At 40.4% G+C, this 15,163-nt stretch overlaps 1 protein-coding gene across 1 annotated transcript in view; it reads right to left on the bottom strand.

Moving 5' to 3' along the window:
• The window catches only part of LOC139367936 (guanine nucleotide-binding protein subunit alpha-13-like), a 35,843-nt gene that overhangs the window by 15,254 nt on the left and 5,426 nt on the right, over nt 1–15,163 (bottom strand). The window contains exon 2 of the mRNA XM_071106332.1: nt 9,231–9,457. Within this exon, the coding sequence (XP_070962433.1) occupies nt 9,231–9,457 (227 nt within the window). The remainder of the gene's footprint in view (nt 1–9,230; nt 9,458–15,163) is intronic.

The raw sequence follows: 15,163 nt of genomic DNA, 5'->3' as shown, positions 1-15,163 counted from the left end.
ATAATTAGGTTTTAGTCCAGAGAGTTCTTCAAAGTTCGTAGTCCAGAGAGTTCAGAAAAGTTCTTCAAAGAGATATTGCAGGGATCTAGTTTGCGGACTTAATAAAGAACTTGAGTCATTGGCATACATGGAGACCTTTGTTTTTAAGCCTTGGATTTCTAATCCTTTAATTTTGTTGTTTGATCTGATTTTAATAGCTTGCATTTAGATTCCGAATAGATATGGTGACAGCGGACACCCTTGTTTACCTCAAAACTCTGAGAAGACGCTGCTATTTACTATTTTACACCTGGGGTTGCTATTCATTACTTTTACCCATTTTATAAGACACTCACAGAAATTGCAAAAATAAATCCAGGCATTTATAAATAAAATCCAGTCTTTATCATAGTCCTTTAAAAAAGCTACTATAAATATCAGGCCTAGCTTCTTAAATGTTTCATGTTCTATTATTTCTAGTAGTTATCATATATTATCTCCAATGTATTATCCACATAAAAAAACCTGTCTGATCAGGATGAACAATACCTGTTAAAACCGTTTTATTCTGAGTGCTATGATTTCGCTAGTATTTTTTCTACACAACATTGAAGTATAAAAGGACTCGTTTTAATAATAGTGAAATCAGACCTTCCTGCTGAGTACCTAACAGACTACCATTTCATTAGGAGTAGTTAAAACAAGTTAATAAATGGAGCTTTGATTGTATAAAAGAAAATGACTTTATATACCTCTTCCAGTATGCCATTAAGCCCTGGGGTTTTTCCACACTGAAAGTATTTAATAGTCTCAAAGTTATTCCTCTGTAATTTGGCCTCTAATTTGGCCTTTGAACTGATCTTTTTGTACATTTGTTAAATTTTCCTATTTTTTATTATTTGGAAAGAATTCCTTACAGTAATTGAGAAGACAGAAAAGAGAACATCTGCTTAAAATATTTAGCTTCCTCTTAAAATATCATTTGTGACACGATTCAGGAAACTAGGCATATGTCGCAAGTCACGATTTCACAGGAGAGCGTTTGAACGTAAAAAATATTTTATCAACATGCGTTTTTTTTGGCAGAAATGCCTTCTTGAATATGTTTACTTTCATGTGCCTTAAACTCGTATGCCATCTGTAAATACGAATAAAATTGTTAAAATTACAAGCCTTGGTTAAGCCACAGAAAAAAAAGTTAACCTTCCCACTAGCCATGATTGGCTGAGATAATGAGTGGGCTGGAGATGCCGAGAGAGGAGTTCGGATTGGTTTGCCATAGAATGTCGTCAGTCTGTGTTGGTAATCCTGTCGAACGCGGCTTTTCGTTTTTTTTTTACTGTGTAATGGAGCTGCATAAGTGTGGCTCCCCACTTTCTGGAGGATCAAGTTTTGAAATCAGTGGAATTAAAGTATGATAGCTAAAGAGATGGAGCAAACACCTGTCTCCGGATTACATCTTCAAACTAAGAAAAATCGTGGCATGGCATTCCTGACAGGGAGACGCGTCCATTCATGACGATGTATACAGACAGGTAAGATAGCTAGCTAACGCTAGACTAACGTTACATTTTCAGATATTACACGTTTTCTAATTTTGACAGAAAGTGGTTTCATTTCAAGTTAAAGTGTACGGTTAGCCAGCTAGCTAACGTTAGCTGGCTGGCTCCCTAGCTGACATTATTATTAGTTTCCCAGAGCCGTTTGCAGTTATAGTTAAAGCCTAATGTTAGCTAGCTAACATTGAACATGGGTTGTTAGCTCCCAGCACTGTGGCATTGTTGGCACCGTTCATTGTTTAGCTAGCTAATGTTGGCTGGCTGCCTCGTTAGCTAACGTTACGTGACACGTGTACAACACCCGTTGAATATGGCCGGTGTCAGTAAACGTCTAAAACAGCGTAATGAAATTGTTGACAGCAGAGCTGATTAGGCTGTTTTCAAGTCATCCAGAGGTAAACAAATCATCGGCCAGAGCGTTAAGTGTGCGCTTCGAGAGCAAAACGGGATGGGTGGGGCTAAAGCAGGGTGAGGGTGTGAACGATGCCGAATGGGTATAGACAAAGAGCTCTTCACTAGATAGCAAAACATTCAAAGGCAATTTTCTCAAAAGTGAGTTTGAAAGTTGATCAACTTTCAAAGCAGAATTACTTTCCCATTGTTCCTGAAATGCAGTGTATGACATACCATTTTGTAGCTCTAAGCATCTACTTTCGTATAATGTAAAAAATAAAATAATAATTGTGCTACATAAGACTGAATCCAGGTGGTGAGTCACATTTGGAGAATCATAGATGACTGTCTTTAGGAAAGAGTTTCTGCAAATTATTTTTGGTAGCATTCCTGTGTTGGAGATTCAGGAAGAATTTGGTGCATATTCCATCCAGTTTGCTTTATTTTTGTATAGATTACATTCGATCGTTCTTGAATAAGTTCCTCCAGTTCTTTTTCCTCCAACTTATTTTGTCACTCTGTAGTACCGTTTTTATTGCTATCTACCTGTACTATTAGTTCATGTATTTCCCTTGTTAGCCTTGTCTCTTCAGGCAGAAACTGCATTTTTTATTGATGAATATTGAGTGACCTCTGAAGGTACATTGAATGTATCCCAAACAATAAGGGGATTTGCTGAACCTATATTGTACTGGAAAAATTCAGGTTATAAATGATGTCTTAGTTAAGAATAAATTGTCCTGAATTAGACTGATTAACTTCTTTGGGACTGGGGGGCAGTATTGAGTAGCTTGGATGAATAAGGTGCCCAGAGTAAACTGCCTGCTACTCAAGCCCAAAAGCTAGAATATGCATATAATTAGTAGATTTGGATAGAAAACACTGAAGTTTCTAAAACTGTTTGAATGATGTCTGAGTATAACAGAACTCATATGACAGGCAAAAACCCGGGAAAAAATCCAACCAGGAAGTGGGAAATCTGAGGTTTGTAGTTTATCAAGTCATTGCCTATCAAATACACAGTGTCTATGGGGTCATATTGCACTTCCTACGGCTTCCACTAGATGTCAACAGTCTTTAGAACCTTGTTTCAGGCTTCTACTGTGAAGGAGGAGAGAATGAGAGCTGTTTGAGCCAGAGGTCTGGCAGAGTGCCATGAGCTGATCACACGCGTGAGAGGTAGCTGCATTCCATTGCATTTCTAAAGACAAAGGAATTCTCCGGTTGGAACATTATTGAAGATTTGTGATAAAAACATCCTAAAGATTGATTCTATACATCATTTGACATGTTTCTATGAACTGTAATATAACTTTTTTGACATTTCGTCTGAACAAGTGATCGTGCATTATGCATTTGGATTACTGGGCTAAACGTGTGAACAAAAAGGAGGTATTGGGACATAAATTATGGACTTTATCGAACAGCATTCCGATCAAGATCATCAAAGGTAAGTGAATATTTATAACGCCATTTCTGACACCTCTCCTTCTTTGGAAAATGGCTGGATGGTTCTCTGTGACTAGCGCTGGCCTAACATTATCGCAAGGTGTGCTTTCGCCGTAAAGTCTTTTTGAAATCTGACACAGCGGTTGCATTAAGGATAAGTTTATCTATATTTCCATGCATAACACTTGTATCTTTTATCAATGTTTATGATGAGTATTTCTGTAATTTGATGTGGCTCTCTGCACTTTCACCGGATGTTTGTTTGAGACAATGCATTTCTGATCATAACACACCAATTTCAAATGAGGTTTTTGGACATAAAGATTAACTTTATTGAACAAAACACACATTTATTGAGTAACATGAAGTCCTGTGAGTGTCATCTGATGAAGATCAAAGGTTAGTTATTAATTTAATCGCTATTTCTGATTTTTGTGAGCCCTCTCCTTGGCTGTATGTTTTTCTGTGACTAGGTGCTGACCTAACAATCGTTTGGTGTGCTTTCGCCATAAAGCCTATTTGAAATCAGACACTGTGGCTGGATTTTCAAGAAGTTTATCTTTAAAATGGTGTAAAACACTTGTATGTTTGAGGAATTCTAATTAATTATGGTATTTCTGTTGTTTTGAATTTGGCGCCATGCAATTTCACTGGCTGTTGGCGAGGTGGGACGCTACCGTCCCACATATGCCAGAGAGGTTAAAACCTCTTGAGACTAGGGGGCAGTATTTAGATTTTTGGATGAAAAACATACCCAAAATGAAACTGCCTATTTCTCATGCCCAGAATCTAGAATATGCATATAATTGTCAGATTAGGATAGAAAACACAAACGTTTCCAAAACTGTCAAAGTATTGTCTGTGAGTACGACAGAACTGATATTGCAGGCGAAAACCCGTGGAAAATGAAACCAGGAAGTGGCTTCTATTTTGAAAGCTCCATGTTCCATAGCCTGCCTTCGCTCCATTTAAAGGGATATCAACCAGATTCCTTTTCCTATGGCTTCCTCAAGCTGTGAACAGTCTTTAGACATAGTTTCAGGCTTTTATTTTGAAAAATGAGCGAGAAAGAACCCATCGCGTCAGTGGATTTTCTTTCTCTCGCCTATGGAAGAAGCTACATTCTGGTTGACATATTATCGATTATATATTGTAAAAACAACCTGAGGATTGATTATAAAAAACATTTGACATTTTTCTACGCACTTTACGGATGCTATTTGGAATTTTCATCTGCGATGTCGTGACCGCTCGAGCCTGTGGATTTCTGAACATACCTCCATTTGTTTGGCGCGTTATTTTGGATATAAAATTAATCTTTATGGAACAAAAGCAACATTTATTGTGTAACTAGGAGTCTCGTGAGTGCAAACATCCGAAGATCAAAAGGTAAGCGATTTAATTTATTGCTTTTCTGACTTTCGGTGAACCAATCTACTTGGCTGCTAGCTGTTTGTAGTATTTTGTCTACTGAGAGAGATGTTCTTACATAAACGCTTGTTATGCTTTCGACGAAAAGCTTTATTGAAATCTGACACGCCAGGTGGATTAACAACAAGCTAAGCTGTGTTTTGCTATATTGCACTTGTGATTTCATGAAAATTCAATATTTTTTGTAATTTAATTTGAATTTGGCAATCTGCAATTCAGCGGAATTTGATGACAATTATCCCGCTAAAGGGATAGGTGCACCAAGAGCATCAACAGGCAGCACTAGTAGCGCAACAATTAAAAATAGACGCCAAAAATAAAGTTCCTGGCGATCATAGCGATCTGACTCCCTTCTGTCTGAACTTGGAATATTATTGTTCGAGGGCTTGGGCCACTGACCCTCAAACTGATTGTTCTGTTCTGCGTTGTGTACTATTCTAATCATTTGAAGTTTGATGGCATAATCATTTTAACTCTCCTGCAATTTGAAATCTCTATTTTTGATTGTCATAGTACCTCTTATGGCAGTAACTTTACAAACACCAATTATGGTCTATTTAGACCAATTTAGTATCTAGTTATGGTAAGGGATGAAATAAGGATAGCCTGTTATAATTTTAACGGCTTAACAGATAAGAAAATATCCGTCTTTACATGGCTAAAAGAAAAGGAATATAACATATACTGTTTACAGGAAACTGTTTACAGGAAATCCTTAGATGAAATTGCGTAGGAAAAGGAATGGGATGGTGAAATAATTTTCTGTCATGGACAAAGGAACCCGAAGGGTGTGATGATTAACAAAAATGTTGATCCTAATGTGCAAATAGTCAGGAATGATTCGCTAGGAAAGTGGATCCTTTTGAATATGAAAGGGGATTTTTTTTAAAATAACTGATTCGGCTCATTAATCTATAATATTGGCCAAATCAGGATGATCCATACTACTTCGAAAATATTTATACCAATGTATTGAACTTACAGGCAAACGATCAAATCATCATGGTGTTAAGTACCTCAATGGACCGTAAAGGTAATCACTCTAAATACTATCATCACCGTGCTCTTAATGAAATCACAAATATGATGGACACATTAAAACATTATGGATATTTGGAGACCAAAAAACCCTGACCTAGTGAGATATACATGGAGACTTAATCAAGCTAGTTGTCTTGATTACTTTGTCTCTTTCTCTCTTGCATCAAAGGTTAAAGTATTGATAGGAGAATGTGATCGGATCATCTGATTGACCTTCACATAACTCTTACAGAATTTCCACGTAGACAGGAATATTGGAAATTTAGGTAGGCAGCTACAGTTGCTGAATGATATTAACATCGTCTGGTTTTATTTCATTAAATGTATTTTATTTAATCTGGTTGCTTACGTCACCTACTAACTCCATGGTACTACCCGTAGCTCCGAGAAAACACAGAAAGGTATGTGTTGCAGATTACTCCTTCGTAGAATTCCATAATGTGAAAGAAATAAAACACCAAGGTTAATGCTGTAGATATTGTTACAAGGGAGTGAGAGACTATTGAAACATGTAACTTTCAGGGTTTTATTTTTGTTATTGATATAGTTTACAGAGTGCTAAAAAGTATTGCTGTTGCTAGCTAGCTGAGCTGCCGACTGATGCTAGCGTTGCATTATGGGAGATGTAGTTTTAGCCCTCTAATGTCTGAATGGGATAAAGGCGATTTCACATTGTAGCTTGTTTGTAATTACAGTGTTTTTGTACATGAGTTGTTGTATTTCAATACTGTCAACACTGAAAGCACCTAGCAATGTATTGGGGATGTGAGACAGGATGTATGTTTTACCTTTCTTCATGCTCCCGTATAGAACAACTTGTCAGATGGTGCATTGGAGACTGATGTGTTCCTGTCCTGTCTTTTCATAATACTATTGCAGGTATGGTTCTATTGTCTAAGAATTAAGATTATACATTCTTTGTATTAAGGACTGGTTATTATTTTATACATTATGGCTTTATGTATGAGTGTGATTGTGTGAGTCTGAGAAAACACAGAGAGAAAGAACAACTTGTCAGATGGTGCATTGGAGACCGATGTGTTCCTGTCCTGTTTTTTCATCATACTATTGCAGATTGATATTCATCTATTCATCTAAGTCACAACAATAGACAAACAGTCTGCTTAAACTAGTAACACACAAATGACTGTATGTCTTGTCTACATCATTTAAACATTCAGTGTAGGTTGGGGAAAGTATGTTAACACCTAGGCTAATGACTTCTCCAAAAGCTAATTGGAGTCAGGAGTCAGCTAACCTGGAGTACAATCAATGAGACATGATTGGAGATGCCCTATATATGCCTTGCCCTATTAAAAAAAAAAAAACTCACAGAATGTGAGTTTGCTATTCACAAGAAGCATTGCCTGATGTGAACCATGCCTCAAACAAAAGAGATCTCAGAAGACCTAGGATTAAGAATTGTTGACTTGCATAAAGCTGGAAAGGGTTACAAAAGTATCTCGAAAAGCCTTGATGTTCATCAGTCCCTGGTAAGACAAATAGTCTATAAATGGAGAAAGTTCAGCACTGTTGCTACTCTCCCTAGGAGTGGCCGTCCTGCAAAGATGACTGCAAGATAACCTCATTGAGCATTCTGCGCTGTTAAAAAGAATCCTAGAGTGTCAGCTAAAGATTACAGAATTCTCTGGATCATGCTAACATCTCTGTTGAAGAGTCTACGATACGTAAAACACTAAACAAGAATGGTGTTAATGGGAGGACACCATGGAAGAAACCACTGCTGTCCAAAATAAACAACAACATTGCTGCACATCTGAAGTTTGCAAAAGTGCACCTGGAGGTTCTACAGCGCTGCTGGCAAAATAGTCTGTGGACAGATGAAACTACAGTTGAGTTGTTTGGAAGGAACACACAACACTATGTGAAAAAAAAAGGCACAGCACACAAACATCAAAACCTCATCCCAATTGTAAAGTATGGTGGAAGGAGCATCATGGTTTGGGGCTGCTTTGCTGCCTCAGGGCCTAGGCAGCTTGCCATCAGACAGAAAAATGAATTCCCAAGTTAATCAAGACATCTTGCAGGAGAATGAATGTCTGTCCACCAAATTCCTCCTGACCTTTGAGCTGGTCTGATCCGCAACTACAGAAAACGTTTGGTTGAGGTTATTGCTGTCAAAGAAGGGTCAACAGTTATTAAATCCAAGGGTTCACATACTTTTCCCACCCTGCACTGTGAATGTTTACACAATGTGTTCAATAAAGACATGAAAACGTATAATTGTTTGTGTGTAGTTTAAGCAGACCGTGTTTGTCTATTGTTGTGACCTAGATGAAGATCAGATCACATTTTATGACCAATTTATGCAGAAACCAGGTATTTCCAAAGGGTTCACCTACTTTGTCTTGCCACTCTATAGGATGTCTGGATAATTAGTAAGACTATAATGTGTGATGTCTAAATATATAATAACCCAGACAATTTGCATGGTTGAGTGTGTGTGTGTGTGTGTATCGTGAGTATACATGAAGTGAGTATAGCCTTAATATTCTGGATGATAATTGTAATCCATATCTTATCACCATCATAGTTGCATAATAATTCAATTAAACATGTTCATGGGAGAAAAAAAAAACAAACACATCCCAGCATTTCCATAGCAATTGAAGTTTCACATGATCATGAAAGAGACCTTGCATTGCTCTAGAGACAGCTTCACTACATTACAAATGTATTCCTCATAGGCTCCTGCGCCTATCTCCTGTTTCTGTAGCGTGAGGCAGCTCGATGTACAAGCACACCATCTGGACAGGACGCTAGTCTATCGCAGGGCCTTACCCCCTAATCTCGCCCTTTAATGCTGAGTGGCCTATGAAGTCTTTAAAAAAGAAATGGCTCCACATTTCCATGATCAAATTTTGCCTATAGCCTCATTTGAAGGTAAGACACGCCTCCAGCTTCCATTTGTAAAGTGATGGGACACGCTGATAGACTGTTGCCCGCACTGGAATGGTGAATGGGAGGCGCGCTTCAAATACCAGTTGAGAATAAAATATAACTCTTTTTTTCCCCCCATCATGCACCAAAACTATTTAACACGCAATTGCATTTAGAATGGAGTAAAACACATTCATTGCGGAACCAAAAGCCATCAGCTGAGGAGCTGCTGGAAAAATCTCACTCAAAATAGGCTCTGTATGCTGTGATAGTCATCATGTATCTTATTTATCCAACACAACTAACGAAAACACACACAGGCCAATTTAATTCCACAAAATAATGCAAATGAATCTGTAGCCTGATAAGCATGACAGTCAAATATATTTCCATTGACTGGTATTACCAGCAATGAATAAGCTGGCAATTGAGGGATAATGGAAACCCTGGGGGGCGTGTACTGGGGTGTGTACTAACCAGTTGGAACTCCCTGCGTCTGTCGTAGGCCTGTTGTATTCCGCTGTCGGCCCACAGGACCTGGATGGAGGGCAGGTACTTGAGAAACACGCTCGTCTCCACCTGGCCGTTCGCCATCATCACAGACCGTGTGTCGAATGACATCACATTGTCTCCGTGCACCTGGTTGTCAGGGGAACCCCAGGGGATGTGAAGCTTTTCCCGTGCGTCCACCAACACACGCACACCTGAAGAGGACAGATAAAGTTGATAGTTAACAACAACGACCATACACAGAAACTCTCTGACGGGGGTCGATAATATTTTGTTACGTTACAGCCTTTTTCTAAAATGGATAAAAAATATCCCCCCCCCTTCAGTCTACACACAATAACAAAAACAGGTCTTTAGAAATGTTTGCAAATTTATCAAGGATCTCTCTGAACTTCGCTCTGTTCATCTTTCCCCTCGATCCTGACTAGTCTCCCAGTCCCTGCCACTGAAAAACAACCCCACAGCATGATACTGCCACCACCATGCTTCAACGTAGGGATGGTTCCAGGTTTCTTCCAGACGTGACGCTTAGCATTCAGACCATCGTGTTCTTGGTCACCTCCCTTACCAAGGCCCTTCTCCCCCGATTGCTCAGTTTGGCCAGGCAGCCAGCTCTAGGAAGAGTCTTGGTGGTTCCAAACTTATTCCATTTAGGAATGATGGAGGCCACTGTGTTCTTGGGGACCTTCAATGCTGCAGACATTTTTTGGTAGCCTTCCCCAGATCTGTGCCTCGACACAGTTTTGTCTCTGAGTTCTCGGACTTCATGGCTAGGTTTTTGCTTGAATACATTTTTTTTTTTTTTTTTTTTTTAAATGGGCAAATGTTGCACAATCCAAGTGTGGAAAGCTCTTAGAGACTTACCCAGAAAGACTCACATTTATAATCACTGCCAAAAGGTGCATTTACAAAGTATTGACACAGGGGTGTAAATACTTATGTAAATTAGATATATCTGTATTTAAATTTCAATACATTTGCAAACATTTCCAAAAAACATGTTTTCACTTTGTCATTATGGCGTATTGTGTGTAGATCAGTGAGAAAATTCAGGCTGTAACTCAACAAAATGTGGAATAAGTCCTGACCAGCTGTCTGGGACAGTGATGTTGTTTCTACGTGCCAATTCGAAGGCAAGTTCTCTGCATTTGAGGCTACTAAACTGGTCCGCAAAATTCTTGATATGTTTATCAAGTTCAGACTCCATGTTATCAGATAAAGTACAGGACTGCTTTGCTAGCACAACCTGGAATAAGTTCTGGGATTCTTCCGATGGCATTGAGGAGTACACCACATCAGTCACTGGCTTCATCAATAAGTGCATCGATGACGTTGTCCTCACAGTGACTAAGTACATACCCCAACCAGAAGCCATGGATTTACAGGCAACATCCGCAATGAGCTAAAGGGTAGAGCTGCCGCTTTCAAGGAGCGGGGCTCTAACCCGGAAGCTTATAAGAAATCCCGCTGTACCCTCCGACGAACCATCAAACAGGCAAAGCATCAATACAGGACTAAGATCGAATCGTACTACACCGGCTCTGAAGCTCATCGGATGTGGCAGGGCTTGAAACTATTACAGACTACAAAGGGAAACACAGCTACGAGCTGCCCAGTGACACAAACCTACCAGATGAGCTAAATTACTTCTATGCTCGCTTTGAGGCAAGTAACACTGAACCATGCATGAGAGCACCAGCTGTTCCGGACGACTGTGTGACCACGCTCTCAGAAGTCGATGGGAGTAAGACCTTTAAACAGGTCAACATTCACAAGGCTGCAGGATTACCAGGACGTGTATTCCGAGCATGCGCTGACCAACTGGCAAGTGTCTTCACTGACATTTTCAACCTCTCCCTGTCTGAGTCTGTAATACCAATGTTTCAAGCAGACCACCATAGTCCCTGTGCCCAAGAACACTAAGGTAACCTGCCTAAATGACTACCAACTCACGTCTGTAGCCATGAAGTGCGTTGAAAGGCTGGTCATGGCTCACATCAACACCATTATCCCAGAAACCCTAGACCCACTAATTTGCATACCGCCCCAACAGATCCCCAGATGATGCACTCTATTGCAATCCACACTGCCCTTTCCCACCTGGACAAAAGGAACACCTATGTGAGAATGCTATTCACTGACTACAGCTCAGCGTTCAACACTATAGTGCCCTGAAAGCTCATCACTAAGCTAAGGACCCTGGGACTAAACACCATGCCTCTGCAACTGGATCCTGAACTTCCTGATGGGCTGCCCCCAGGTGGTAAGGGTAGGGAACAACACATCCGCCACGCTAATCCTCAACATGGGGCCTCTCAGGGGTGCATGCTCAGTCCCTCCTTTACTCCCTGTTCACTCATGACTGCATGGCCAGGCATGACTCCAACACCATCATCGAGTTTGCTGATGACAACAGTGATCACCAACCACGATGAGACAGCCTATAGGGAGGTTAGAGACCTGGACGTGTGGTGCCAGGACAACAACCTCTCCCTTAACGTGATCAAGACAAATTAGATGATTGTGGACTACAGGAAAAGGAAGACCAAGCACGCCCCCATTCTCATCGACGGGGCTGTAGTGGAACAGGTTGAAAGCTTCAAGTTCCTTGATGTCCACGTCACCAACAAACTATCATGGTCCAAACACACTAAGACAGTCGTGAAGAGGACACAACAAAGCCTATTCCCCCTCGGGAGACTGAAGAGATTTGGCATGGGTCCTCAGATCCTCAAAAAGTTTTACAGCCGCACCATCGAGAGCATGGTTGCATCCCTGCCTGGTATGACAACTGCTCGGCCTCCAACTGCAAGGCACTACAGAGGGTAGTGCGTACGGCCCAGTACTTCACTAGGGCCAAGCTTCCTGCCATCTAGGACCTCTACACCAGGCAGTGTCAGAGGAAGGCCCTAAAAATGGTCAAAGACTCCAGTCAACATAGTCATAGACTGTTCTCTCTGCTACCGCACGGCAAGCGGTACCGGAGCGCCAAGTCTAGGTCAAAAAGGCTTAATAGCTTCTACCTCCAAGCCATAAGACCCCTGAACAGCTAATCAAAGGGCTACCCAGACCCATCTTTTACACTGCTGCCTCTCTCTGTTTATAATCTATGCATAGTCACTTTGACTCTACCTACATGTACATGTTACCTCAACTAACAGGTGCCCCCGCACATTGACTCTGTACCGGTACCCCCTGTATATAGCCTTGCTTATTTCACTACTGCTGTTTAATTATTTGTTACATTTATTTTATTTTTTTACTTAACACTTTTTTTTCTTTTTTTCTTAAAACTTCTTAAAGCATTGTTGGTTAAGGGCTTGTATAAGCATTTCACTGTAAGGTCTACTACACCTGTTGTTTTCGGCACGTGACAAATAAAATTTGATTGAAAACCTGGTTTTCCTCTGCTACTCTGTCATCGCCTCTATCAAGCTCAGACTCCATGTCATCAGATAAAATACCTTGTGTTCCTCTGCTACTTATCACAGCCTCTCTTTATACAGCTCAGACTCCATGTCATCAGATAAGACCTGGTGTTCCTCTGCTACTCATCACAGCCTCTCTTTATACAGCTCAGACTCCATGTCATCAGATAAGACCTGGTGTTCCTCTGCTACTCATCACAGCCTCTCTTTATACAGCTCAGACTCCATGTCATCAGATAAGACCTGGTGTTCCTCTGCTACTCATCACAGCCTCTCTTTATACAGCTCAGACTCCATGTCATCAGATAAGACCTTGTGTTCCTCTGCTACTCATCACAGCCTCTCTTTATACAGCTCAGACTCCATGTCATCAGATAAGACCTGGTGTTCCTCTGCTACTCATCACAGCCTCTCTTTATACAGCTCAGACTCCATGTCATCAGATAAGACCTGGTGTTCCTCTGCTACTCATCACAGCCTCTCTTTATACAGCTCAGACTCCATGTCATCAGATAAGACCTGATGTTCCTCTGCTACTCATCACAGCCTCTCTTTATACAGCTCAGACTCCATGTCATCAGATAAGACCTGGTGTTCCTCTGCTACTCATCACAGCCTCTCTTTATACAGCTCAGACTCCATGTCATCAGATAAGACCTGGTGTTCCTCTGCTACTCATCACAGCCTCTCTTTATACAGCTCAGACTCCATGTCATCAGCTCAGACTCCATGTCATCAGATAAGACCTGGTGTTCCTCTGCTATAAAATACATCAGATAAGACCTGGTGTTCCTCTGCTACTCATCTTGTGTTCCTCTGCTACTCATCACAGCCTCTCTTTCAAACAGGTACATGTTTGTTTTCTGTACCTCTTCAGTGTCATTCAGTCTATTTGTTCATCCCTTGCTGCTGCTCCAAGGGACTTCTTCCCTTCTCTCACTTCCTTGGCTGCTCTTTCAAGAACCTCAAGGGGGATAAACCCCTGTTTATTTTACGTTTGTATACACAGGGCATAATGATGCCTGCTCTGTAACAATAAAAATGTACATATGCATTAAAGTGCAAACATACTATGTATACATAAAAATAAAAAAAACTATTGCACTGACTATGCACACACTGGCCTCTACCCACACACACAGTACATACCTTGCCACCACAACACACACTTTTTTTGCACCAACCCTCCTGCATTGACTATCCACACACACACACACACACACACACACACACACACACACACGCTTCTGCTACGGTCTATTATCTATCCTGTTGCCGAGTCACTTTAACCCTACCTATATATACATAGCTACCTCAATTACCTCGTAACGCTGCCCATCGACTTGGTACTGTTAATCCCTGTATATAAACATGTCAATTTTTTATTAGTTATTCACTGTATTTATTCCTTGTGTCACTATTTCTATTTATTTTCTCTCTACATTGTTGTAAAAGGACCTGTAAGTAAGCATTTCACTGCTAGTCTACACCTGTTGAAATGCCAGTGGCACAACTTACCCCAAGGCAAACATTTTGACTATATTAACCCACACAGCTACAAAGAGACTTTCATGCTAGGTTTGGGTTTGTCGTATTGTAGCTTATAGAGACCCCAACTGATGTATAAAACACATCTTTTAAAAACAATCTACTTTGGTTTAGATAAATTCATTTATTGTGTTTATAGAAATCATTATGCTTTTGACTTTGTGAAAAATAGTTATTTGGACGTAACTTGCGTACCAACTTTCCCATGTGGTTTCTTCCTTCACAGACTCCTCGAAATGACCTCTTCCTAAATATTTGGTTACAAGATTAATTTTGTTTAAAAAAAAACGGATTGTTTGGATCCTCATTGGACGAGCAGCATTCCAAGCCGCTCTGTATTGGACGTCAGAAACACACTTATGCCCGCTAACAATTCTATCAGAATATGATGTTCATGTTGCTGACCCAATCATCTGTTGCATTGATCTTAACTCGCCCATTATTATTTCACCTCTTCTCCAGCATTTGGTTTGGTACAGCGGCGGTTTGTTTGCTGTCTGCCTACATTTACTCTCTGCTACCATTTCTGTCAAGCCATCTACACATACAGTTTGATGCATACGTTCCATAAATCCAAAGTATGCCTCTGTCATGATGTTGGCCTGGGGGGGGGGGGGGGTAGGTTTATGACAGTCATAAATACCTCTTCCCCACTTTTTCCTCTCTCTACCCTACTGATGTGACATTTGAAAACCCCTTGGTTAACATAGAGATTCTGGGAACATCAGAAGGTGGGGGGGAATTAACTATATTCTGGTAATCCGACCAATTTAACATATGCGGTGGTACTTAATGAATATGATGTCAGTTTGGTTGTCATCTGGGACATTCTCATCAATGACAGGATGACAAACTCTACAGTGGAAAGTCTGCACATTGTAGTTATCGGAGTCACATGGAATTGTTGTTCAATTTAAATGTTTG

The sequence above is a fragment of the Oncorhynchus clarkii genome, chromosome 16 (assembly GCF_045791955.1).
Source record: "Oncorhynchus clarkii lewisi isolate Uvic-CL-2024 chromosome 16, UVic_Ocla_1.0, whole genome shotgun sequence".
Lineage (NCBI taxonomy): Eukaryota > Metazoa > Chordata > Actinopteri > Salmoniformes > Salmonidae > Oncorhynchus > Oncorhynchus clarkii.
Note: the sequence above shows the minus strand (reverse complement) of the source record. Positions and strands in the feature narration are given on the sequence as shown.